Source organism: Adiantum capillus-veneris, chromosome 28 (assembly GCF_014529385.1).
Source record: "Adiantum capillus-veneris isolate H3 chromosome 28, ASM1452938v2, whole genome shotgun sequence".
NCBI classification, from domain to species: Eukaryota; Viridiplantae; Streptophyta; class Polypodiopsida; order Polypodiales; family Pteridaceae; genus Adiantum; species Adiantum capillus-veneris.
Window position 1 is genome coordinate 112,980,083 of NC_140958.1, and position 25,882 is coordinate 113,005,964.

The following is a 25,882-nucleotide window of genomic DNA, read 5'->3' on the forward strand; positions in this document are numbered from 1 at the left end:
AATTATTACCAGAATACAGCAGAAGCCTCTCAGATTTATTAACAGCATCAGCTTGACAACATGAGTTCACTATGGATGTTGTGCAGGATGGCTCCATCTGCATTACAGTCACCTCTTAACATTAGCAGCCCAAGAGACAAAACATATGGATGATGCTTTTTCCATGTCCATGCTGAACTTGCCCTTAAGCAGTACAAAATAAAAGATATACCTCTGGGATCCCTTGTAAAGGATCAACAGCTTCTCCAGCTCCTAAATAGCAGCAGTCACTGGTATTGGCCGAACAAAACTCTCTTTTAGAGAGGCCCCTAAGCGTCACATCCTGTAGCGCACCCCTTGATGAGGAAGGGTTTCTATCAGAACTAAAACCCCAAATGTCTTTCCCACTTTCCCCCTTTCCATTGCTGTCCAGATCAAGTACTGGAGATAGATCGTCAAGCTCAAAGAAGTCTCCGTCTCTAGGAAGGTAGCCCCCTGTGTCCACTTCTTTTAGAAGCTTGACCTGTGATTTACTGCTGTCTGAAGTAGTGACTAGACCTTGAATTTCTTGTAATATGTCTTCCTCTCCTTCCGGCAGTGAAAGGAAGGAAGCTATGAAATCAGCACTGACATATTCTGGCTCGCCAGCTTCGACAGTCCCAATTGATCGATTATTCATGATCGCAAGCTCTCCAAGTTCTGCAATCATTTCAACGGGGAGGTTTGTAAACTGCAGCCAAACAAACGACCATCATCACGGTGATAGCTCAGCACTCTACAAACTGACTCCCTGAGAACTTTGCCAAAGAAAAACGGATTTTAGACATCAAGAGTTCCATAACAGATCCTATCGTGCAGATGGTGGTGACACAGGAAGTGCTGTAGAGGGGGTGAAGCTCCTTTGCCTATATAGACTTCTGAGGTGTATATACGTACTACGTAGATGTATATTATATTCGAAATTGTGCAAGGCAAACATGTAGGAACTTAACTACAAGCTTACATCACCACCAACTATTCCTTCGAGTGAAACAAGATGGTCCTCATACACACCATACAGAGAACAGTACAAAGACGAATAAAATTGAAGAAAGAGGTCAAGCAAGCCAAGAACTAACCTTCACATCCTCCTCCTCCAACTTTTTGACATCTGCGAGCTGAGCCTTCAATCTCTCCTCTTGGCCAACCTTCTTGTCTTCGGACATTGAAGGCTTTGTGTCATAGATTTCACCAGATGCACCTGCCGAATGAAGGACAGAGGACAGGGTTGCCCCTAGGCTGTTCAAATCATCAATTTCACCCGCAGGGGCAGCCTCCCAGTTCTCTTCCTCAACAGGTGCTCCATACTGCTCACCATTCTTGGGACCAGCCCCACTCTTCTGATATATTCGACATAGCACGTAGCTATTCTGCAGACAAACAATAATGTACAAAAAATCCAAATAAAAATCAGGAAACACATAATAACTGCAGAAAACTTACGACGTACCTGCAAAGCACCACTGCTGTCCCCTTCTACATCCTCCAGACGATATTCATGCATTACCCAATTTGTTCTCTCCCCTTTTGGAGCCCTCCCTTTATAGTAAACCAATGTTTTCTTCATTCCCACACTGACAGAGCGTGAAGACACTTCCCTATCTTTTCCAGTAGCCTTCCAATAGCCATTCTCCGTGGCTCTGTTAGTTCTCGAGCCATTGGGGTACTTCCGGTCCCTTGGGCAGAAGAAGTACCACTCCAAGTCCTTAGTTTGAAGACGAGAGAGTTCTGTTAGCACAACAACACACCTGTAAGTACTACTGTCTCTATCTAAACACTCTTTAGACGAGCAGTATTCATTTGGGTGGAATTCCCATACCAGGAAGATCCCAAGGCTCAAACTTGTACAAATCAAGGTCACCTATGGCTTCAAACTCAATTTTGCGGCCCAAGATCTTCCTTCTCAAGTAGTAACTCACAAGCTCTTCATCCGTTGGATGAAATCTGAATCCAGGTGGAAGGGCAAGTCTCCCCATGAATAAGTTGATGTCGGTAAAGACAATGCGAAAACCTTTAACTCAAGAACCACATAAGAACAATGGTCTCCCGCAGAGTCTCACTGTAATACCTGCCAAACCCCAATGTCAATCGAAATGCTTTCCCACTAGTATTTTTGCACACTACAAAAAATGTGAACATTTGCAAGGATTCTTAGAAGCTAAGCAAATTACAGTCCCCCCCTTTCCTTATTCTGGTAACTGGATATACAAATGAGGGAATTGGTATGCCAAAGTGAGCAAGGGATTCTAGAATAACTTTTTCAGCCAGGAAACAACGAGTGGAAAGCACATACAAGGAAACAAAGGGAGACCCTCTTCTGTTCCACTTGTCTGTTGTGTTGTTCACTGCTCAGTAGCAACACCCCAATCTCATCTGGCACACTCACCCCAGGTAAGTAGCTAGCAGCTAACCATAGTTCCTCTGATTAGCATTGTGCTGTAAAAATCTGAAAAAAACACAATCAACTTTATAAGTTAGGAGAGGTTAGGAAACTGAACCATAAGGCATAATGGACACGTGTCAACACGAGAGCAACCTGCTTGACAACTCACCACCCAGGGCCAGCTTGGCGGCGCCCAAAATGAGAGAGGGGGCTCATTTGGACTCGTTGTGAGTGGATTTTCAGGTTTGAATCTTTAATGGAAAGCTTACCTTCTCCCTTGTCTCACAAAGCACGATGATTCCGCTCTCGTTCATCCCTCTCCCCCTTAACACATATGGTGATGCCCCACTAGTTGGGCTTCTCAGATGACTGGAATAGCCTTCTGAAGAGGGGAACCGGAATAGCTAATTGCTAATCCCCCACAAGTACGCACAGTTCCCTCACGATAGATTGCAAAACAAAAGAGTTTTCTCAGGATAAAAACTCGTCCAAATCAAAGGGGAAGCTCCTGAGACACTCATAGACGTGTTTGATCCGTTCAAAACGATCCAAAACAGAGAGTTACAGCTTGCTGCATTTATTTGCAGGTTTAGGGTTTCGCACCAAAATTGCAAGATCGCCCAAGAAGCCACGGGGAAGCCTTGAGGTGGTTATACAGGAGTTTGGGCACTTGTCACGAACCAAAAACAGGAAATTACAGGATGCTGCAATTGACTCCCAACTCACCGAAAAGCTTCTAAAATGCAAAGGAAATCCATCCTAGACTTGTAATTTGACCTACAAAGATTTTGGTGCCGTTATGCTACCGAAATTGTCACGTGACACATCCAACCCTATGTGTCCGTGGACAAGCTACAGCATAACAGGGTTCAGTTCAGTCAAGTCAGTCTAGATTAGAAGTGATCTGGCACTTTTGTGAGTCTATTCGTAGACCGTACATGCCCAGTCACTTGGTATAGATGCATATCCTTTGGTTGCACACAGCATGATCATCAGTATTCCCATCAGAATCCATTAGAATCAGTTAGGGGAATTTTCCAGTGATTTTAGCCTATTTTCCCTATTTTTGACATTTTTCACTTATTATTTTTAAGTGACTTTCCAACAAAAGTAGGTAGGGCAATTTTGCTAAGTTTGTATATAAGCAAACCCAAGTTAGCACTAAATGGCAGAAGAGGCAGCGGAGCTCCCCGCTCAACACGCATCTTCTCAACAAGAACCATCAAGACCTTGAAGCCTTGGCGATTTCCCTCTCTTTGGTATTTTCCCTAGCCCTAGCGTTTTCTGTTTCTAGCAGATTGCTACCGCAAACGGCCTCACAGTCCACCTGACCCTGGCGTTTCCAGTTTGCCATCATCGCCAGCCTTCCCCAGATCCCTAGCGTTTTTACTAACGCTTCCAAGAGCTGCCAGCGTTTTCTATTTTCAACCCATTCTGCAGCAGATAGTCAGCGTTTTCAACAGTTAAGGAGAGCAGTTGTAACAAACTGCTGACGTGTAAAAGCCTAAAGAATGGAGCCAACTTACAAATGACGTGGCTGCCCGAGAGCAAAAACCCTAACCCTAATTACTACCAGAAACCCTAACTGTTGAAACCCTAATTTTGGAAACCCTAACCCTAAAACCTGCAAACCCTAATTCTAGAAACCCTAAGAAGAACAAGTAACAGAAGAAGAAGTCCTACCAACTTATGGAGACCCCGTCTGATGGGGCCCCAAGTGACATAAAGGCATTAAAAATAAAGCAGAACACGCTCAAAAGACTTTGCACATCAAAATATGATGATGTGGCACCTGTACGGATGTTACGGAATTCGCGACGGATTTTTAGGGAAATCCCGAAATTTTAGAAAAGTGATTTTTTGGGATCAGCTTTTCATATTTGATACTTTTAGGCTTTGGGCCTTTAAATATGAGCCTTGGGGGCCCTCTCTGGCACTCTTCAACGCGTAGATTACAGAGGAGGTGCTGTCACCAACGTGTGACTACTATCTATCCTTTTTGTTGATTTCTTTCTTATTATCTATTTACTTTCACTTTTTGGAAACACCCCTCGGGAAATCTAACTGCCTTGCATTGCATAGCTAGTGTGGAACTGTCCAGAGGGAGTCCAGGCCTGAGGGCAAGAGAGCACTAAGGTTGGACAAGGACTATGGTTAGCCAAGTGGGGTCATTGACTAGCCAAAGTGGAATCCTTTGCTACAGAGGCTACATTTCAGTTCTGGATGTGGCCGCAGTGTACAAAGAGGGTCGGATGACCTAGAAAGATACAATGGCAGCATCTCCTAAAATTTAGGGAACTACTATTTTGGGACCTGAAAATGTGTTGACGTCATTACCGCCGGAATGACAAGGGGAACATTTTCTTACTCTGCCGTGAAGTCAACTGGGCAACCGGTTGGGATATTTTTAGACGGCAACCCCGAAACAGGAAAATGCTTATAAATGTGCCAAGTGGCACCTTCTGGTGCACTTGCCTCATGCATCAAGAAGTGGCGCTGAATTTTAAGCTGGGAGAGGCTCATTTGCAGCTTTTGTCACAGGTTAAGAGCTATGGAGTGCTTGCTTTCCCTCTTATGCACAGTGCGGTGCCAAGAGTGATGCCCTGCACGCTACGCACTGCCCTCTCTCTCCCCTTTGGCAGTATGTTATGCCCCTCTAGTGGGCTCTTCATTTGACCAATGTACAGTTGTGTGGGTTCATGCGCGATTGCCGAGGCAAGAGCCTCTTGCACAGGTACTGGATTAGCTAGCGGCTAATCCCCCCGCAGGTACGGGTGAATTCGGAGAGGTTTCACGCCAGAAATCTCATCCGATTCAAAGGGCAAGTAGCCCTACAGGTGCGGGAGCTCGAGGACTTGCTACGGATGCGACCGGCATGCGAAACGGAGCCCGAAACAGTGAATTACAGCCTGCTGTGTATTTTTGCAGGTTTAGGGTTTTGGCCCTAAACGGACCCTAATACCCCCAGGAGGTTCGGGGACGCAAGGGGACCGCTGTACAGGTGATATGGCGCATTTTCAGGGCTGAAAACAGAGAATTCAGCGTGCTGCAGATTCTCGCCAGGTTTTACAAAGCGCCCGTATGCGTCGGGAAGGTCGGCCAATGCCTGGGAATACTGACTGTGAAGGGTTCTAGTACAGTTATGCTGCCGAAATAAAGCCAGAACAGTCACAATTCAGCCAAGGTTGTGCGGGGCAGCTTGTAAAGAATCACAGCGTATATTCCCTCTTGTGAACAATAAAGAAATACCGAAAGGGGTGCCTAAGTTAGGGGCCAATCTGGTGTCCGTCTACTCATACACGTGCAATCTAGCAGCCTGTATCCCTCTCCCCTTTGTTGTGTCTTGAAAGTACAGGTAAAATAGACGACTAATAATGGGTGAAAGCTAAATCAAGGTTTGAAGTAAAGTCTACCGCCCTTTTTGGATTTAACAGGCCGGTTTCAGGTGCTCAACGAATTAGCAGTAATACAAAGAAATACCGAAAGGGGCACCAAGGTTTGAGGCCAATACACTTTGGAATGGAATTCCGCCTCTCTCTCTCTCTCTCTCTCTCTCTCTCTCTCTCTCTCTCTCTCAGTTCAATTGTTATTGAAGTGCTAAAAGTTTGTTCAGTCTGTTCTTTTCAATTGGCACGCGGTGCCCGTCCTGTGACAGCAGTCAATTCAGCCTTAGACATTTGCAGAAGAACGGCATTTTCAGCCCTCAAAAACGCAGCCAAAACAGCGTTTTTCAGCCAACCGAAACAATCCCAGATTTTCAGCCATAGCGTTTTTATGGACAGCAAATAGAAGACCGCAGATTTCAGCCCTAGAGTCGTCGTCGTCATCCCCGTCGTTCTCACCGGCATAGTCCCAAGTTGCATCAATTTCCATGCATCATCATTGTACCACTTTGTGCAATCAATAGTAGACCACTCTCGCCGACGAGAGTGGGGCCTTCGGAGGAGGGTTTTACGTCGTCTCTGGTGTCGTATCTCTCTTCTCTCTATCTCTCAGTCTCATACACTTACACGCACAGTGTCCATTCACTTTGTTTGTGATCATAGCACTTTCCATTAAGAACGGAAGGCTCTCCCTTCCATAAGAACAATAGGAACCTTGAGCACAGTTCGGAGCACTCATCTTGAGCAAAGCGCAAACATTCATTCCGCTGCACCTAACATTGGTATCAGAGCTTTGGCAGTGTTCTGTATCACTCAAGGAAAGAACCACACATTTCTTTTTGCTTGTTGCGGTCGCACGAACCCAAGTTCGCTTGGGCGTGTCGATTCCTAATCGTGTTTTTTGAAGAGTGACAGGAATCCCAAGAAAGAAGGGCTTGTCCAGCCTCCCCTTGTGTCTCTTTTCACTCATTGAGAGCGGACCATGCACTTCGCGGCCGGCCAATCGACGTGAGGTGGGAAAAAGCAACCTTGGTGTGAGCGCAAAGCCGCCAAGGGGTGCGCCCGCAGAAAGGAGTAGAACTCGGGTGAAGAGAAGATCCTTCTCAAACACGGTTTGCAAGCGAAAGAAAACCCTCAAGAACCTCAAGAACTAAAGAACCCAAGTTTCTCGAGAACTTAAGAACCCGCAAGAACCCACGACTTCAGAATGGTCATCACTCGAAGCAGAATGGATACTTCGCTTGGAGGTGATGAGCATGGGAGAGGCGAAGAAGAATTTTCCCCTCCAGGAGGTTTTTCCGACCCTCCCTCTTCCCCATCTACGTCAAAGATTGCACTAACTCCTATGGAGAAGTTGGAGCAGATGTTTATGAATAGGAATTTAGAACGCGAAGCACGAAATGCAGAAAGAATGGCAGAAAAGGAACGCAAACACGCAGAAAGACGAGCAAAAAGAAAAGCAGAAATGGAGCGTAGACACCAAGAAAGAATTGCAGCCGCTGTCAAAGGAAAGAGCGACCAACACGTGAAAGAGTTCTTGCGACTCGATTCTCAAGCTCAGACACAGATGCACGAGATTCGAGAAAAGGAGACTCTCTCAGTCTCTTCTTCTCCAAATCATGATACAAAGAATTTGCATGATTGTGTGAAGCATGATGATGATTTGATTGACAATGACTTGCATGATGATTTGAATGACAATGATAAGCATGATGATTTGATGAGCATGATGATTTGCATGATCAAGATGTGATTTCTCACAAGCATGATGATTTGCATGATCAAGATGTGATTTCTCACAAGCATGATGTGTTAGTGGACGCTTTTTCTAGCGAAGCTAACTTCGTTACAGATTCGATCAATCACGAAGAATCGATCGAGTCGAGGTCCACAGATCCCCCACAAGAAGATTCGATAGATCCCGAAGAACCGATCTTGGCTCTCGAGCCTAGGTCCAAAGAATCCTCACAGGAAGTATTATGTGTTCGCATGATTGATTCGCACGCATTGTTCCAGTGTTTCATTCGTGATCGTTTCCTGTATTTTAGTCAACATCTTTATGTGATCCCTTTTCCTAGGCATGACATATTGTATGTTGAGCACGTTTCTCTCATGGATTAGAACGAATGTATGCAGATTTTTCATGAACAGCTGAATTGTATGTATGTAAGGAAGTCACATTCCATGTCGCTTCCTTGGCATGACACATTTGTAGAACGAGCACATGAAAGTATGAGCACCAAGCATGGGCAATTCCGTTGTGAATTACCACAGTTGATTGCTCTATATCATAAGAGAAAGATTAGATCTCATTGTTTACATGTATGTGGTGAACGGTTTGGCATTCCGTCTATGGGTTCATTTACATTGCATCCACAGTCTTTAGAGAAGACAAGATTTTTTCCACTCACTTTACATGGAATAGGTATGTTCATGGTTTTGTGTTGGAAATTGTTTCAGGAATTTTCAACCATGGAGATTCTTGAAGAAGAAAGAAGCATGATTCTAGACGAAGTTGAAGCATTGAAGGAGCTACAGAAGACTTTGTGTCGCTTTCGGCGCGGCCCAAAGAAGCAAGCGTTGCAAACCTTTATGAAGTTCAAGTACCACAGGATCCACACATCACAGTGGGTCGGCGAAGAGTCCCTTCCAGGATTCTGGATGCTATTGGCGATCTCCCTCGACGCCATACAGTTCGGTACCAATACCTCACTTTGAAAAGGAGGGGATGTCACGTGACACATCCAACCCTATGCGTCCGTGGACAAGTTACAGCATAACAAGGTTCAGTTCAGTCAAGTCAGTCTAGATTAGAAGTGATCCGGCACTTTTGTGAGTCTATTCGTAGACCGTGCATGCCCAGTCACTTGGTATAGATGCATATCCGCTGGTTGCACACAACATGATCATCAGTATTCCCATCAGAATCCATTAGAATCAGTTAGGAGAATTTTCCAGTGATTTTAGCTTTTTCCACTTATTATTTTTAAGTGACTTTCCAACAAAAGTAGGTAGGGCAATTTTGCTAAGTTTGTATATAAGCAAACCCAAGTTAGCACTAAATGGCAGAAGAGGCAGCAGGAGCTCCCCTCAAGAACTCAAGAATCCCAAGAACCCAAGTTCCTCGTGAACTTAAGAACCCACAAGAACCCACGACTTCAGAATGGTCATCACTCGAAGCGGAATGGATACTTCGCTTGGAGGTGATGAGCATGGGAGAGGCGAAGAAGAATTTTCCCCTCCAGGAGGTTTTTCCGACCCTCCCTCTTCCCCATCTACGTCAAAGATTGCACTAACTCCTATGGAGAAGTTGGAGCAGATGTTTATGAATAGGAATTTAGAATGCGAAGCACGAAATGCAGAAAGAATGGCAGAAATGGAACGCAAACACGCAGAAAGACGAGCAAAAAGAAAAGCAGAAATGGAGCGTAGACACCAAGAAAGAATTGCAGCCGCTGTCAAAGGAAAGAGCGACCAACACGTGAAAGAGTTCTTGCGACTCGATTCTCAAGCTCAGACACAGATGCAAGAGATTCGGGAAAAGGAGACTCTCTCAGTCTCTTCTTCTCCAAATCATGATACAAAGAATTTGCATGATTGTGTGAAGCATGATGATGATTTGATTGACAATGACTTGCATGATGATTTGAATGACAATGATAAGCATGATGATTTGATGAGCATGATGATTTGCATGATCAAGATGTGATTTCTCACAAGCATGATGATTTGCATGATCAAGATGTGATTTCTCACAAGCATGATGATTTGCATGATCAAGATGTGATTTCTCACAAGCATGATGATTTGCATGATCAAGATGCGATTTCTCACAAGCATGATGATTTGCATGAAGATAATGTGATTGTTCACAAGGATGATGTGTTAGTGGATGCTTTTTCTAGCGAAGCTAACTTCGTTACAGATTCCATCGATCACGAAGAATCGATCTTGGCTTTTAAGTCGAGGTCCACAGATCCCCCACAAGAAGATTCGATAGATCCCGAAGAACCGATCTTGGCTCTCGAGCCTAGGTCCAAAGAACCCTCACACAAAGTATTATGTGTTCGCATGATTGATACGCACGCATTGTTCGAGTGTTTCATTCGTGATCGTTTCCTGTATTTTAGGAAGCATCTTTATGTGATCCCTTTTCCTAGGTGTCACAAACTGGAGCGCATAACAATATAAAATACATTCGGATAAATAGGATTTATCACTTATTACTAAATCCAGAGGATATAGAGAGAAATAAATAGAGAGAGAGATAGAGAGTGAGAAGATCGACACAGTACTGGGCATCTTCTGGTCCCCCCCCGTAATAGTATCTTTATTACTGAGGAGAAGTCTATACAAGCACTTGAACCGAACGTATTACCACGTTCGTTCTAGAATAAGACATGATGGTTCCCGGAAGCCTCGGCTTCCGATTCCTAGGGCAAAACCCTAATCCAAGGAACTTCCGTTCCTTATTCCAAATCCTTGAGAACTAAGGTTCTCGACTCTGGATCACACCTTCCAGACTCAGAGCATGGCATCCCTGCAACTCTTTTCCGACTCTGTTTCCAGAGTCCTGTTCCTGCAGAATAACTCCGCTTTCTTGGACACGAAGTCCTTTCCTTGGGAATTTCAACTTCCGGATCACATCTCGAGAGTCTACCTCTCTTCAATCCGTGGATCTGCTTCCCAAACTTGGGTACGAAACCCTTGGGCTGATCTAGCTCTAGTTCCTCAGAGCGCTTTCTCCTGCAGAGGCTCATGCCTTCCTCTGCTCCTACTCCCTCACGAAGAGGGAGTACACCTGCAATCAAATACTCAGAGATCATAACATGAAAATCGTTACCTTCAAAGTCTCGACGCTCGAAACGCAACTCGGTTCTCGAAAAAGCAATTCCCCGGAAGAGATCTCTACATAGAAAATTCCTCTCTTCCAATCCTACACACAAAAGAGGTGTGTTCTCGGGTTCCTTCTCGTAAATCAGCCCCGTCTACGACGTTTATGGGCTGAAAACAGAGAAAAACAGCAGCTTGTCGCGATGAAAACACGCTCCGTAGGCACTTCTTCGCGAGGGAACTCGCGCACTGGGTCTTGACGACATCTGGTACACTTGGGACAGCCATGGGCATCACCGGCAACGTCTTCTTTACGGCTGAAATCTCCAACAGCATCCCCTCCTTGCAAAGATTAGTCTTCCTTCTGAGTGAGGGCATGTGATATTTTTATAGCTCCGAGCCACAAGCACGAATAGCTGCTCGCGTAGAGATCGCGGCCGTTTTTTTTTTTCCCCAAATTTTTTTTCAATTTTTTTTTCACCGTTCTGCCAGTAAAAGAGAGAGAGAAAACGCTGGCTGATATGTTGCCTTATTTATCAGATGGCTGCCCACTTATTAAATGGGCGGCCGGCGTAATTTAAAAATAGTCTGAACCTGCCCAAAAACTCAATAAAACCTTATAAGTTAAAAACAATGCTTTCACGGCAATTCCAAGGCGTCCCTGGATGCAATCACACGCACAATTGCAATGCAAACATAAACTTCCTCGCGGGAAAGCATTTGCTTTCCCAAAAAGCAATCCGCTTTCTCAGAAAGCATCTGTTTTTTCCTCAAAGTTTCCTCTGAACCCATCTTCATTCAAGTGCTTGTTTTTCCTCGTGCACAATTCTAACACAGTCCGCAATTTCCTCTCGACTATGGATATTCCCTTTCCGATGCACCCGTCACCCACCTTGTGACGCATCAGGAATACCCATCACCTAGTCCTTTCCTACCGAACTTACGGTACAATCTCCTTCACGATGCTCTATGTCACCCATCCTATGACGCATTAGAGATGTCCGTTCCCGGATGGTCGGATACTTCTTTCCGATGCTCCCTGTCACCCATCCGATGTGACGCATCAGAAGTACCCGTTCCTGGTGGCCTTACAGATATTCCCGTTCTCAGTGCTCCCGTCATTACTTTGAATGACGCACTAGGAATACTCTGTACTCGGATGTCTCTAGTGAGAAAAACCCTCTCACTTAAAATTCCAATAATTCATTTAGAATTATTTTTCCTTGGTGTTCCAAGCGAGAAAACCCTCTCACTTATAAATCCAATAATTCATTTAGAATTATTTTTCTGTAAGATAAAGCCAATTTAGCAACACTAGGCATGACATATTGTATGTTGAGCACGTTTCTCTCATGGATGAGCACGAATGTATGCGGATTTTTCATGAAAAGCTGAATTGTAAGTATGTAAGAAAGTCACATTCCGTGTCTCTTCCTTGGCATGACACATTTGTAGAACGAGCACATGAAAGTATGAGCACCAAGCATGGGCAATTCCGTTGTGAATTACCACAGTTGATTGCTCTAGATCATAAGAGAAAGATTAGATCTCATTGTTTGCATGTATGTGGTGAACGGTTTGGCATTCCGTCTATTGGTTCATTTACATTGCATGCACAATCTTTAGAGAAGACAAGATTTTTTCCACTCACTTTACATGGAATAGGTATGTTCATGGTTTTGTGTTGAAAATTGTTTCAAGAATTTTCAGCCATGGAGGTTCTTGATGAAGAAAGAAGCATGATTCTAGACGAAGTTGAAGCATTGAAGGAGCTACAGAAGACTTTGTCGCTTTCGACACGGCCCAAAGAAGCAAGCGTTGCAAACCTTTATGAACTTCAAGTACCGCACGATCCACACATCACAGTGGGTCGGCGAAGAGTCTCTTCCACGATTCTGGATGCTATTGGCGATCTCCCTCGACGCCATACAGTTCGGTACCAGTACCTCACTTTGAAAAGGAGGGGATGTCACGTGACACATCCAACCCTATGCGTCCGTGGACAAGCTACAGCATAACAGGGTTCAGTTCAGTCAAGTCAGTCTAGATTAGAAATGATCCGGCACTTTTGTGAGTCTATTCGTAGACCGTGCATGCCCAGTCACTTGGTATAGATGCATATCCGCTGGTTGCACACAGCATGATCATTAGTATTCCCATCAGAATCCATTAGAATCAGTTAGGGAAATTCTCCATTAATTTTAGCCATTTTTCCCTATTTTTGACATTTTTCGCTTATTATTTTTAAGTGACTTTCCAACAAAAGTAGGTAGGGCAATTTTGCTAAGTTTGTATATAAGCAAACCCAAGTTAGCACTAAATGGAAGAAGAGGCAGCAGGAGCTCCCCGCTCAACAGGCATCTTCTCAACAAGAACCCATCAAGACCTTGAGGCCTTGGCGATTTCCCTCTCCTTGGCGTTTTCCCTAGCCCTAGCGTTTTCTGTTTCCAGACCGCAAGCCAGCCTCACAGTCCACCTGACCCTCGCATTTCCAATTTGCCATCATCGCCAGCCTTCCCCTGATCCCTACCGTTTTTACTAACGCTTCCAAGAGCTGCCAGCGTTTTCTATTTTCAGCCCATTCTGCAGCAGATAGTCAGCGTTTTCAGCAGTTAAGGACAGCAGTCAATTCAGCCTTAGACATTTGCAGAAGAACGTCATTTTCAGCCCTCAAAAACGCAGCCAAAACAGCGTTTTTCAGCCAACCAAAACAGTCCCAGATTTTCAACCATAGAGTTTTTATGGACAGCAGATAGAAGACCGCAGATTTCAGCCCTAGAGTCGTCGTCGCCATCCCCGTCGTCGTCACCGGCATAGTCCAAAGTTGCATCAATTTCCATGCATCATCATTGTACCACTTGTGCAATCAATAGTACACCACTCTCGCGGACGAGAGTGGGGCCTTCGGAGGAGGGTTTTACGACGATTCTGGTGTCGTATCTCTCTTCTCTATCTCTCAGTCTCATACACTTGCACGCACAGTGTCCATTCACTTTGTTTGTGATCATAGCACTTTCCATTAAGAACGGAAGGCTCTCCCTTCCATAAGAACAAAAGGAACCTTGAGCACAGTTCGGATGTCACGTGACACATCCAACCCTATGTGTCCGTGGACAAGCTACAGCATGATCAAGGTTCAGTCGGTTCAGTCAAATCTAGATTAGAAGTGATCTGGCACTTTTGTGAGTCTATTCGTAGACCGTGCATGCCGAGTCACTGAGTGTAGATGCATATCCTCTGGTTGCACATAGCATGATCATCAGTATTCCCTTCAGAATCCATCAGATAGTCAGGGGAATTTTCCAGTGCATTTAGCCTATTTTCCCTATTTTTGGTATTTTCACTTATTATTTTTAAGTGACTTTCCAACAAAAGTAGGTAGGGCAATTTTGCTAAGTTTGTATATAAGCAAACCCAAGTTAGCACTAAATGGCAGAAGAGGCAGCAGGAGCACATGCTCAACAGGCACCGTCTCAGCAGAACCCCGCAGAACCCCCCAAGTGACCTAGCATTTTTGCTCCCAAGCAACAGCCTAGCGTTTTTGGATCAGACCACCGCAAACCAGCCAACGTTTTGCATTTGGAGAGGCACGGCGACAAGACCACAGCAGATCAGCCTAGCGTTTTTGCATCTGCAGAATCCCAGCGACAGAAACACCAGAATTCAGCCCTAGCGTCTTTGGTTGCAAATCAACCTCGGCGTTTTGCACCATCATCGCGACGGAAACTCCAGAACCATCAGCATTTTCAGTTTCAGCAGTTAGACTTCGCAGATCAAGTCCCGAACCTCACAGATATCACCTTCCCGCAGCAGTTCCTCGCCGCACGGTCAGTTTCCGCAAGGTTTACAGTTTCAACCCGGAAAACGCAGATTTCAGCATCTGTGTTTCCAGCGCGTCGTCGTCGTCGACATAGGGTCAGAATTCAACAGATAGAACGTTCGCAGATTTCAGCCCATAGCGTTTTTGAACAGCAGTAGAAAGATTGCAGATTTCAGCCTTGAAGTCGTCGTCGTCGTCATCGGCATAGTCCCAGATTGCATAAGTCCATTGCATCGTCATTGTACCACTTTGTGGAATCAATAAGTAGACCACTCTCGCCGACGAGGGGGGCCTTCGAAGGAGGGTTTTACGTCTCTGGTGTCGTATCTCTCCTCTCTCTCTCTCTCTCTCTCTCTCAGTCTCATACACTTACACGCACGGTGTCCATTCACTTTGTTTGTGATCATAGCACTTTCCATTAAGAACGGAAGGCTCTCCCTTCCATAAGAACTAAAAGGAACCTTGAGCATAGTTCAGAGCACTCATCTTGAGCAAAGCGCAAACAATCATTCCGTTGCACCTAACATTGGTATCAAAACTTTGGCAGTGTTCTGTATCACTCAAGGAAAGAACCACGAGAACCACAAGAATTTTTTTTTGCTTGTTGAGGTCGCACGAACCCACGTTCGCTTGGGCGTGTCGATTCCTAATCGTGTTTTGTTGAAGAGTGACAGGAATCCCAAGAAAGAAGGGCTTGTCCAACCTCCCCTTGTGTCTCTTTTCACTCATTGAGAGCGGACCGTGCACTTAGCGGCCGGCCAATCGACGTCAGGTGGGAAAAAGCAACCTTGGTGTGAGCGCAAGGCCGCCAAGGGGTGCGCCCGCAAAAAGGAGTAGAACTCGGGTGAAGAGAAGATCCTTCTCAAACGCGGTTTGCAAGCGAAAGAAAACCTCAAGAACCTCAAGAACCAAGACCCCTAAGAACCCAAGTTCCTCATGAACTTAAGAACCCACAAGCACCCACAAGAACCCACGACTTCAAAATGGTCATCACTCGAAGCGGAATGGATACTTCGCTTGGAGGTGATGAGCATGAGAGAGGCAAAGAAGAATTTCCCCCATCAGGAGGTTTTTCCGACCCTCCCCCTTTTCCATCTACGACAAGGATTGCACTAACTCCTATGAAGGCTTTCGACAAGAGGATGATGGACAGGAAGTTAGAAAGCGAAGAAAGAATCGCAGCCATAGAGCGTAAGTACCAAGAAAGAATGGCAGTCATAGCCCGTGCGAGCGAGCAAGCCCGCTTGGAAGCCAAAGTAAGAAAAGCAGAAATGGATCGCAAACACGTAGAAGACAAAGCAGAAAGAAAAGCAATACAAGAACAAAGCGACCGACAAAACAAAGAGTTCTGGCGACTCTATTCTCAAGTTCAGGCACAGATGCAAGAGATTTGGGGAAAGGAGACTGTCGCAGTCTCTTCTTCTCCAAAGCATGATACACAGGATTTGCATCATTGTGTGAAGCATGATGATGTTTTGATTGACAATGATAAGCACAATGATTTGCATGATGATAAGCATGATGATTTGAATGACAAGCATGATGATTTGGATGACAAAGATAAGCATGATGATTTGAATGATATTGCTAAGCATAATGATTTGGATGATAATGATGAGCATGATGATTTGCATGATCAAGATGTGATTTCTCACAAGCATGATGAATTGCATGAAGAAGATGTGATTGTTCACAAAGATGATGTGTTAGTGGATGCTTTTTCTAGCGAAGCTAACCTCGTTGTAGATTCGATCAATCACGAAGAACCGATCTTGACTTTCGAGTCAACGCCCAAAGAACCCCCGCAGAACGATTCGATCATTCAGGAAGGATCGATCTTGGCTCTCGAGCCTAGGTCCAAAGACCCCTCACAGGAAGTATTATGTGTTCGCATGATTGATATGCACGCAGTGTTCGAGTGTTTCATTCGTGATCGTTTCCTGTATTTTAGTCAGCATCATTATGTGATCCCTTTTTCTAGGCATGACATATTGTATGTTGAGCACATTTCTCTCATGGATGAGCACGAATGTATGCGGATTTTTCATGAAAAGCTGAAAAGTATGTATATAAGGAAGTCACGTTCCATGCTCTTCCTTGGCATGACACAGTTGTAGAAAGAGCACATGAAAGTACGAGCACAAAGCATGGGCATTTCCGTTGGGAATTGCCAAAGTTGATTGCTCTAGATCATAAGAGAAAGATTCGATCTCATTGTTTGCGTGAGTGTGGTGAACCGTTTGGCACTCCATCTCTTTGTTCATCTACATTGCATGCACAGTCTTTGAGGAAGACAAGATTTTTTCCACTCACTTTACATGAAATGGGTATGTTCATGTTTTTGTGTTGGAAGTGGTTTCAGGAATTTTCAGCCATGGAGATTCTTAAAGAAGAAAGAAGCATGACTCTGGACGACGTTGAAGCAACGAAGGAGCCACAAAAGACTTTGTGTCGCTTTCGGCGCGGCCCAAAGAAGCAAGCGTTGCAAACCTTTATGAGTTCAAGTACCGCACGACCCACACAGCAGAGTGGGCAGGCGAAGAGTCCCTTCCAGAATTCCGGATGCTATTGGCGATCTCCCTCGACGCCATACAGTTCGGTACCAGTACCTCACTTTGAAAAGGAGGGGATGTCACGTGACACATCCAACCCTATGTGTCCGTAGACAAGCTACAGCATGATCAGGGTTCAGTCAGTTCAGTCAAGTCTAGATTAGAAGTGATCTGGAACTTTTGTGAGTCTATTCGTAGACCGTGCATGTCCAGTCACTGAGTGTAGATGCATATCCTCTAGTTGCACACAGCATGATCATCAGTATTCCCTTCAAAATCCATCAGATTCAGTCAGGGGAATTTTCTAGTGCATTTAGCCTATTTTCCCTATTGTTGGTATTTTCATTTATTATTTTTAAGTGACTTTCCAACAAAAGTAGGTAGGGCAATTTTGCTAAGTTTGTATATAAGCAAATCCAAGTTAGCACTAAATGGCAAAAGAGGCAACAGGAGAACATGCTCAACAAGCACCTTCTCAGCAGAACCCCGCAGAACCCCCAAGTGACCTAGCATTTTTGCTCCCAAGCTACAGCCTAGCGTTTTTGGATCACACCACCACAAACCAGCGAGCGTTTTGCATTTGCAGAGCCACGGCGACAAGACCACAGCAGATCAGCCTAGTGTTTTTGCATCTGAAAAATCCCAGCGACAGAAACACCAGAATTCAGCCCTAGCGTTTTTGGTTGCAGATCAGCCCCCGTGTTTTGCACCATCATCGCGACGGAAACTCCAGAACCATCAGCGTTTTCAGTTTTCAGCAGTTAGACTTTGCAGATCACGTCCCGAACCTCGCAGATCTCACCTTCCCGCAGCAGTTCCTCGCCGCATGGTCAGTTTCCGCAAGGTTTACAGTTTCAGCCCGGAAAGCGCACATTTCAGCATCTGCGTTTTCAGCGCATCGTCGTCGCATCATCGTCATCGACATAGTCAGAATTCAGAAGATAGAACATTCGCAGATTTCAGCCCATAGCGTTTTTGAACAACAGTAGAAAGATTGCAGATTTCAGCCCTGAAGTCGTCGTCGTCATCGGCATAGTCCCAGATTGCATCAGTCCATTGCATCGTCATTGTACCACTTTGTGCAATCAATAAGTAGACCACTCTCGCCGAAGAGAGTGGGGCCTTCGGAGGAGGGTTTTACGTCTCTGGTGTCGTATCTCTCTTCTCTCTCTATCTCTCAATCTCATACACTTACACGCACAGTGTCCATTCACTTTCTTTGTGATCATAGCACTTTCCATTAAGAACGGAAGGCTCTCCCTTCCATAAGAACTAAAAGGAACCTTGAGCACAGTTCGGAGCACTCATCTTGCGCAAAGCGCAAACAATCATTCCGCTGCACCTAGCATCGGAGCACTCTCTTGAGCAAAGCACAAACATTCATTCCGTTGCACCTAGCAAAAATTGTACAATTTCAGCCCTTGACAGGTTTGGACAGCTTGGTGGGAGTTTTGTCTAAGTGTTTGGATCGTTTTTTTTAAATTGAATGAAGAAATACCACGAGGGGCACCGGTCCTTGGGGCCTGCAGGGTGTTGGTCCTCGTAAACACCAATGTAAGCACCAAGAAGAAGAAAGATCTCGAGGAAAAGGATCAATTATTCAACCCTAAATCCTCCAGGCCCACATGCAAAGCCATCGATCCCAAGACCCTCTTCCACTCTACCGGTGGATCTTCATTCAACCCGATAACCACAAATTCATGAATGCAAGCACTTCGTCCAGCGAGACCCGTCCCCAAAGAACTATTGCCCTCTTTTGGGACCCAAAAAAAAAGGAAGAGGTGGATACCGCTGTTGCCTGATTCTTCTACCACGATCACATTCCTTTTGTCACGGCTCGATAACCTCTATCGACTCTTCTCTCTCTTTATGGTTTTCTCCATTCTCTATGTCTCGGCCTCAACCATTGTCAACTATGATACTAACCTCTGCCGCTCTTGAAAGCTCTCCGAACCACTTTGCTCGATCGAGAAAAGGCGATAGTGGAGCAAGCAACGCTCAACATACAACGGCTTCAGGCAAAGCATGGATTACCCTCATTGTAGACGGGTGGAGCAATACGAGAAGGAATTCGTTCATGGCCTCATCGCATACTAGAAGGGAGAGATGTACTTGTGCACTCTCAAGATGCAACTGAGAGCCACAAGTCGGCCAATGTCCTAACCGCAAAGTGAAGAGGTGGTTCAAGCAATGCGCCATGCAAAAGGACACTGTGATATGTGGGAAGTGGCCCTCTACAATGGCTCATGTTGCCTTGCTTGATGCCTTCCAATCCTGAGAGGAAAGCCATCACACTCTGCCACCGGAACGTCTATATGGCTGTTGTTGAAGCACATAGGCAAGCTAGAATAGATCGTACCAGTCATTGTAGATGCAATGACAATTGTGACCTTCATCAACAATCACATTTTGATTTGGTCCGAGTACCTCAAGAGCCCGGGGGGCAAGGTGCTCCCCAAATATTCAGACACTAGCTTCACCTTCAGCTTTCTTCTCGTGCATAGGTTGTCTTAATATCAAAATGCGGTCCAGCAGGTTTTCGCTAGTAATAAGTTCACCACCTCCTATGCAAAGACCGCTACAAGGATTAGTGCAAGGAGAAGACAGAGGATCTACAATTCTAGAAGGAGCTCAAGAGTACACGCACAGGTTAAACCGATGACCCATTTTCTTCACATTGTGGATGGTATGGGCCTTGCATTGGAAAGGTTTATGAGGCCATGAACTACATAATCAAGAAGCTTCCACGATGTCACGAAGAAAAAATTCTCTCTCAAAGAGGTTGTGCTATTTTTAGCCAAACAGAACCGGGCCTCAAGCTACGCAAGTTTGAGAGAGAAAATGGCTCCCAAAATACACACTTAAGTACTCTGCACCTTAAAAGCCCTGAAAACACTGTGCTTATATTGAATCAAAAAACTTGTACAACTACAATCGAGAAAATTTATAAACACTTCCACTTCAATCCTGTTTACAAAATTGGGAGCTTACCTTTCGCTCTCCCTCTTGCTTGAGTCATCTACTCTGTTAGAGTTACACCACCGTTGCTTCGCCATTTTGTACGGCTAGTGATTGTCCCAAGCTGGCCATCTATCGCACGTCACTGTAGATTGCATGGGCGGACACTTTACCACGTGTCCGGCAGGTCATTTTCTAAGCCTGGCTGGGTGCACACATTTTTAGCCATTTTTTGGGCTTGTAGGTTTTTTTGCACCAGTTACACATTTTGCCCTACCTCAACCTAACATTCTATAAATAGAATGGTTAGGGTCTTGTAGTCATTCATTGTGTATTGAGAGCATCATTTGCAGAGCACTTGTGTTTCTAGAGTTCTCTCTCTCTCTCTCTCTCTCTCTCCGACGCACGTGGCTCACACCCTCTCCGCTGCTCACTCTCACATGGTATAAGTAGCCAAGATGTGACGCATCATCATCAATCTCCCTACAGAAGGCCAAGCGCTAGCTCTCTGCAGCTTTCCATCGCCGTAAAAGTGCACCACTGCCTAGCGTTTTCTGCAAGCTCATCGTTTTTTGCACATTTGCTTGGCGTTTTCTGGCTTGTGGCCTTGATCTGCAACTTCTTCTATTGGTGCTCCCTCCTAAGCAGGAGATCGCACCCAATCAGTCCCAGAAAAGCCTTGCGTTATTTGGCCACATTTGCGTTTTTTCATTTGTTGGCGTTTTTGGTCAGCTTGCGTTTTGAAGACCTATTGTGTTTTTCATTACAACGCCAAGCTTGTGCACCCGAGGAAGTAACCTTCACTTGTCTGGAGAGTTCTGTTGGCAGGAACTTGCAGATCTACACCATTGTTAGGTATCTACACCCAATCGGCACTTTTCTAGCACTTCTTACTTGCTGTTTTTTCTTTGTTTTCAGCCCCTCGACGGCTAAGAAGTGCGAAAACCCCCTCCTCTGATCAAAAAATTATACCCTCACCCAGTTTGCTGAGGAGAAGAAGTTGGATTTACACAACTATTCTGTGTTGGGGGACACGAGTCCGCACAATAATTGCCTACCATTGACTCTGGGAATGGTTGAATGATTTCACCCATTCGGCTACGAAGCCTACCCTTCCCACCGCCACTCAGGATCAGATCAACGAGTGGATGGATCGGGACATACAAGTCTTCACCTTTCTTATGATGAACCTCTCAGACCACATCACGGAGTAAGTTTCCAAAGAGGAGCATGCACATCCATTGTGGAGACCAATTCTTGACCAGTTTGAGGCAACATCAATTGCCAGACAGATCACACTTGAACTAGAGTTGTACAACGTCCACTTCAAGGATTTCAATTCACTCCATGGGTTGACCCACCGAATGTTTACTATTCAAGCTTCCCCCGCGCTTTAATCCCTACTTTCAAAGTTTGCTCACATCTGGACGTACCTTTTTTCCCACCTGGGACGAGATTCTCCTTTCCCTCAGACAGATTGAGGGGCACTCCGCATTCAGAGCCGGAAGTGTTGTTGATGCAGAAGGAGCTTTGATAGCTCAAGGAGGCAACAAGAAAGGTAAAGGTAAGACGAAGAAGAAGAAGAAGAACAAGGACACATATGCATGTTACAAGACATAGAAACATAAAGTCGCCGATGAACACTCCTCCCGCATAACCTAACAAGGTCCGGGCCGGGAGATATTCAACGACTCCCTCATCACTCCTCCCGCATAACCTAAAAAGGTCCGAACCGGGGGATATAGAGGCCTTTTATAACCAAACGCCCCCCCAGACCGCAGCCTACGTTGTTTTGAGATGTTGAGAGTAACCACTGCTCGGACTTCTTAATACTCCTCCCGCATAACCATCCAGGTCCGGGCCAAGAGTCACAACAACAATACTCCCTCGTAAATAACCACAAGGGTTCGGGCCATGAGTAAAAAAAACAGCACTTTTCAATCATTCAATACTCCCCCCGCAAATAACCGCAAGGGTCCGGGTCCGGGCTATGAGTATGAACAAGCATTCTCAAACATAATTTCTCACTTCTCCACCCGGGAGTAAAAATCACCGATCAATGAAACCAGTATTAAAACCAAAGTCAAACATTTCAAATCGGCACCAAAACAGGTTCAAAACAAATACCATCCATTTCAAACAGATTCCAAACAAGATCACCAAACAACATCAAACAAAACTCAAACTTAAAAAGCAATCTCGACATCAGCCGAGCTCGAAAAGTCGACTAACTTTCCATCCTTAAACTTGCACCAAAAAATTAGGGTTAGGTTCCTTCCATGAGGTCGTAGCCGAGCACAACATGGTCCATAAGCTCTTGGACAAACAGTGTTTCTTTGGCGGCGATGGTAGTCCCAAGATAGCAATCGCATCGAACCTCCAAGGTTATCAACTCGAGAAGAGACATCTACTGAGAGATATCGAGAAATTTCAAGATATAATCTGCTAGGGTTTCCATGGCAAGCATTCCAGGATACCCCAATCTGCCAAAAGTTGCACTCCGAAGGAAGATGTCAGAAACCATACAACTTCGGGCAAAAAATTTCTTGAAAGCTTGCCAAGTCCTTGGAAGCGTACGGCTTGGTAGCTATAGACATCTGCATGGTTCTGTCTCTGAGAAAAACCGCAACTCGAAACAAATCTTGGATCCTTCTCTTGCAAGTGATCTTAATGGCTTATGCCCTGTAAGACATGAGCGGTGAAGACGGGAGCACACCCGATGCGCGATGAAGTAAGGGTGGAAGTGGCTAATAAGTCCGGGTTGGAGGGCGAAGATACCTCAAATAAATTCCAAAAGTCTACTCTTTTGTGAGACCGGTATGCTTTCAGGAAAGCACACGCCTGATGCTCTAATACCACTGTCACAATACGGACACCACGTGCCAATAGAAAAGAACAGACTGACTAGACTTTTAGCACTTCATTAACAATTGAACTGAAAGAGAGACGACACGCGACACAGAGTGGCGGAATTCCACCCCAGAGAGTAATGGCCCCAAACCTTGGCGCCCTTTCGGTATTTCTTTATATTGCATCAACACAGTACAAGCCGATACTTCAGACTCTGCACCTTCTCCAAGAAGCATGCCAGAAAAATGAGCCCAAACCTCATATTTAAAGGCCCTTGGCCTAAAAAGCAATTACAATGAAAAGCCTTCAAACTCAAAAGCATCTGGTCCAAAAACAAGGCTCAAAAGCTGCCAGCGAAAAATTCGGAATTCCGTACAACTGCCACGTCAACAATCAGCGCAAAATGCGGAAATCCGTACAGCATGCCACGTCATCAGTCAGAGAGATTTTCAAAAATCTACCACGTCATCAGCAGCTACGCAATTTCTTCAGTGTGTGTGTGGGTCCTACTTTATTTTAATCCCTTTATGTCACTGGGCCCCCATCAAACGGGGTCCCCATAAGTTGGTAGGACTCCTTCTTCTACTTGTTCTTCTTAGGGTTTAGGCCCCTCGGCCGACATCTGTAAGTTGGCTCCATTCTTCAGTAGGTTGACACGTCAACAGTTTGTTACACAATCGTCTTGGTAAATTGGAGATAAGGGAATTTTAGAGCCCTGTGTGTAGATTGTGAGGAGCAGCTTGGGACTTGGTGCAAACCTTGCGGCCCCTTTTTGCAGTGCCTTGAGAAGCGGCTTGGAAGAAGAGGAGAATGGAGCTCAAGAGAAGGACATCAGAAGGAGTTCTTTAGTGACCGGCTTGGATCGTGCGGCTTTTGGAGTGCAAGAAGGTATTATTTGTAACAAACTTGGACACTCCAAGTCAAGAATCAACCGCGACAGCACCAAATAACCACTTCAAAACAATTCACAGATCACAATAGATTTGCACTGGCCCAGCGGAGTTCCGTGCCTAGAGATATTGGCCCCAAAGACTGGCGCCCCTTTCGGTATTTCTTTTTGTATTAATCAATCATCGAAGTACAAGAGAGCGGTTAGGGTTTCACTCTCAGACTCTGCGTCCAGATGCTCTGAGAAGTGAGGCCCTCACCACTAATTTAAAGGTTACAAGGGATGCCCAAAAGCAGAGCCCCAAAAGCTTTCAAAATCAAAAGCATCAGTTCTCTCTCTTTCATGCAAAAAGCTGCCAGCGCAAATTGCGGCGCAATTTCCGAAAAATCCGTACAACCCTGCCACGTGGCACTGGCGCCAAAAATTAGGGTTTCAGCCAGCAGTTAGGGTTTCCAGAAATTAGGGTTTGCTGCGAATTAGGGTTTCTGGCAGTTTTTAGGGTTTGCAGCAATTTTAGGGTTTCTGGCAGAAATTAGGGTTTCTATTGTCCGCCACGTCATCACTTTGTGACATACCCCCCTCTTGAAAACATTGTAATCGACCGCGATTACGCCTGCAAAACCAACAAAAGCCATAAACCGTCTTAGCAGACACTGACTGTTAGTACCTACGTACTAGGAACACACATCTAGCACATGTACAAAATCGACAGTCACATCACACGACATCACAGGACATCACTAGACATCGCAGGACAGCACATGACATTCGACATTCATTCGGATCTTAGACCATGATTTATCGGCAATGTAGCTAGCAATCACATCTAGGTCCAATCGGGACCTCATCGATGTCCGATTGACTAACCCCTATTGCAACCATGTCTATTCGAGATCAATCAGACCAAAATGCTGCAGTCATTTCGGCTATCAGTTCCTGCACTCACAAGAAGTCAAGAACAAATCAGTATCATTATCAGGAATTCCATTTCATAAAGTCATCCAGCAAAATACTGTCAACTCTCAGTATCCCTGAAGCTCAAAGAGACATCAGTGACTTTAGTATCAAAATCCAGGCATCTGTTGACAAAGGAGTGGAGTGACTCCCCTCTTGTGCATCCCACTCCACCAGATCTTCGGCCAAGCTGAATTCTGGGTTCCATTTGGAGTAGACTATGCTAAACCAAAAGCATCGAGGTAAAGTTTCACAATCTGAGGAGTATCTGCTAGGTCCTCCTCCTCCATCCACTTCGCATCAAGTGCAGGATAATTCTTGAACTTAACCAAGAACCGCCTTCGGACTTTACCCTTATTCTTCGTATCCTTATGTGCCAAAATCTGTTCAGGAACAAGGATCTCCTCGTTTTCTTCCACTTCGGGTTGCTCATCAGGCTCCCCATCATCAGGCACATCACCTTTAAAAGGTTTCAAGAGATTCACATGAAATGCATTGTGAATCCTCCAAGTATCTGGCAGTTTCAGTCGGAAGGAGACTTCATTTATCTTTTCAGTAATCTGGAAAGGGCCGTAGTATTGCATACTAAGCTTTGGAAAAAGCCTCTCCTTTCCCTTGTTCTTTCGTAGGCGTGCCTTCTCAAAACGTAAGAGCACCCAATCATCCTCCTTCAATTTCATGTCGCGACGATGGCGATCCGCTGCCTTTTTCTGTCGTTCTTGAGACTTCTGCAAAGTCTCGCGAACCTTGGCAAAAGCCGTATCCAGATCTCGCGTATATTCATCCGCTTCAAAGATCTTATCTTTCGTGCTCAGGAAGGGTGGAACCTTTGCAGCACCTTCAACAATCTCAAATGGCGCCTTCCCCGTCGACGAGTGTATCGTGTTATTGTAGGCAAATTCCACCAAAGGTAAATATCTTTCCCATTGAGTCTTCTGATCTGAGATATAAGACTTCAATAAATCTAGAACCACTGAATTGGCAATCTCAGATTGCCCATCAGTCTGCGGGTGGAACGATGACGAGAACTGCAACCGCGTGCCAATGTTCTCTGAAATTGCCTTCCAAAACAAACTCGTAAATCTAGGGTCTCTGTCGGAGACAATTGTCTCAGGCATGCCATGTAATCTGAAAATCTGGGCCACAAAGAGTCTCGCTAAGTGATCCGGCTTGACTGTTTTCTTCACTGGAATGAAATGAGCCTATTTGCTAAATCTGTCAATAACAGTCCAGATACCATCG

The 25,882-nt window shown here is 45.2% G+C and overlaps 1 protein-coding gene across 3 annotated transcripts in view; it reads right to left on the bottom strand.

The window, feature by feature from the left end:
- LOC147421115 (uncharacterized) overlaps positions 1-25,882 on the bottom strand; it is a 36,293-nt gene that overhangs the window by 1,573 nt on the left and 8,838 nt on the right. Inside the window, exons 2-7 of one of the 3 annotated variants that reach the window (XM_086504013.1) lie at positions 2,312-2,464; positions 1,838-2,086; positions 1,469-1,746; positions 1,098-1,388; positions 212-709; positions 10-97 (exon numbers count right to left, since the gene is read on the bottom strand). In XM_086504013.1, coding sequence (XP_086360139.1) covers positions 10-97; positions 212-709; positions 1,098-1,388; positions 1,469-1,746; positions 1,838-1,994 — 1,312 coding nt within the window. In that variant the 5' untranslated portion in view covers positions 1,995-2,086; positions 2,312-2,464. The remainder of the gene's footprint in view (positions 1-9; positions 98-211; positions 710-1,097; positions 1,389-1,468; positions 1,747-1,837; positions 2,087-2,311; positions 2,465-25,882) is intronic. The other 2 variants (XM_086504015.1, XM_086504014.1) reach the window with 2 other exon arrangements.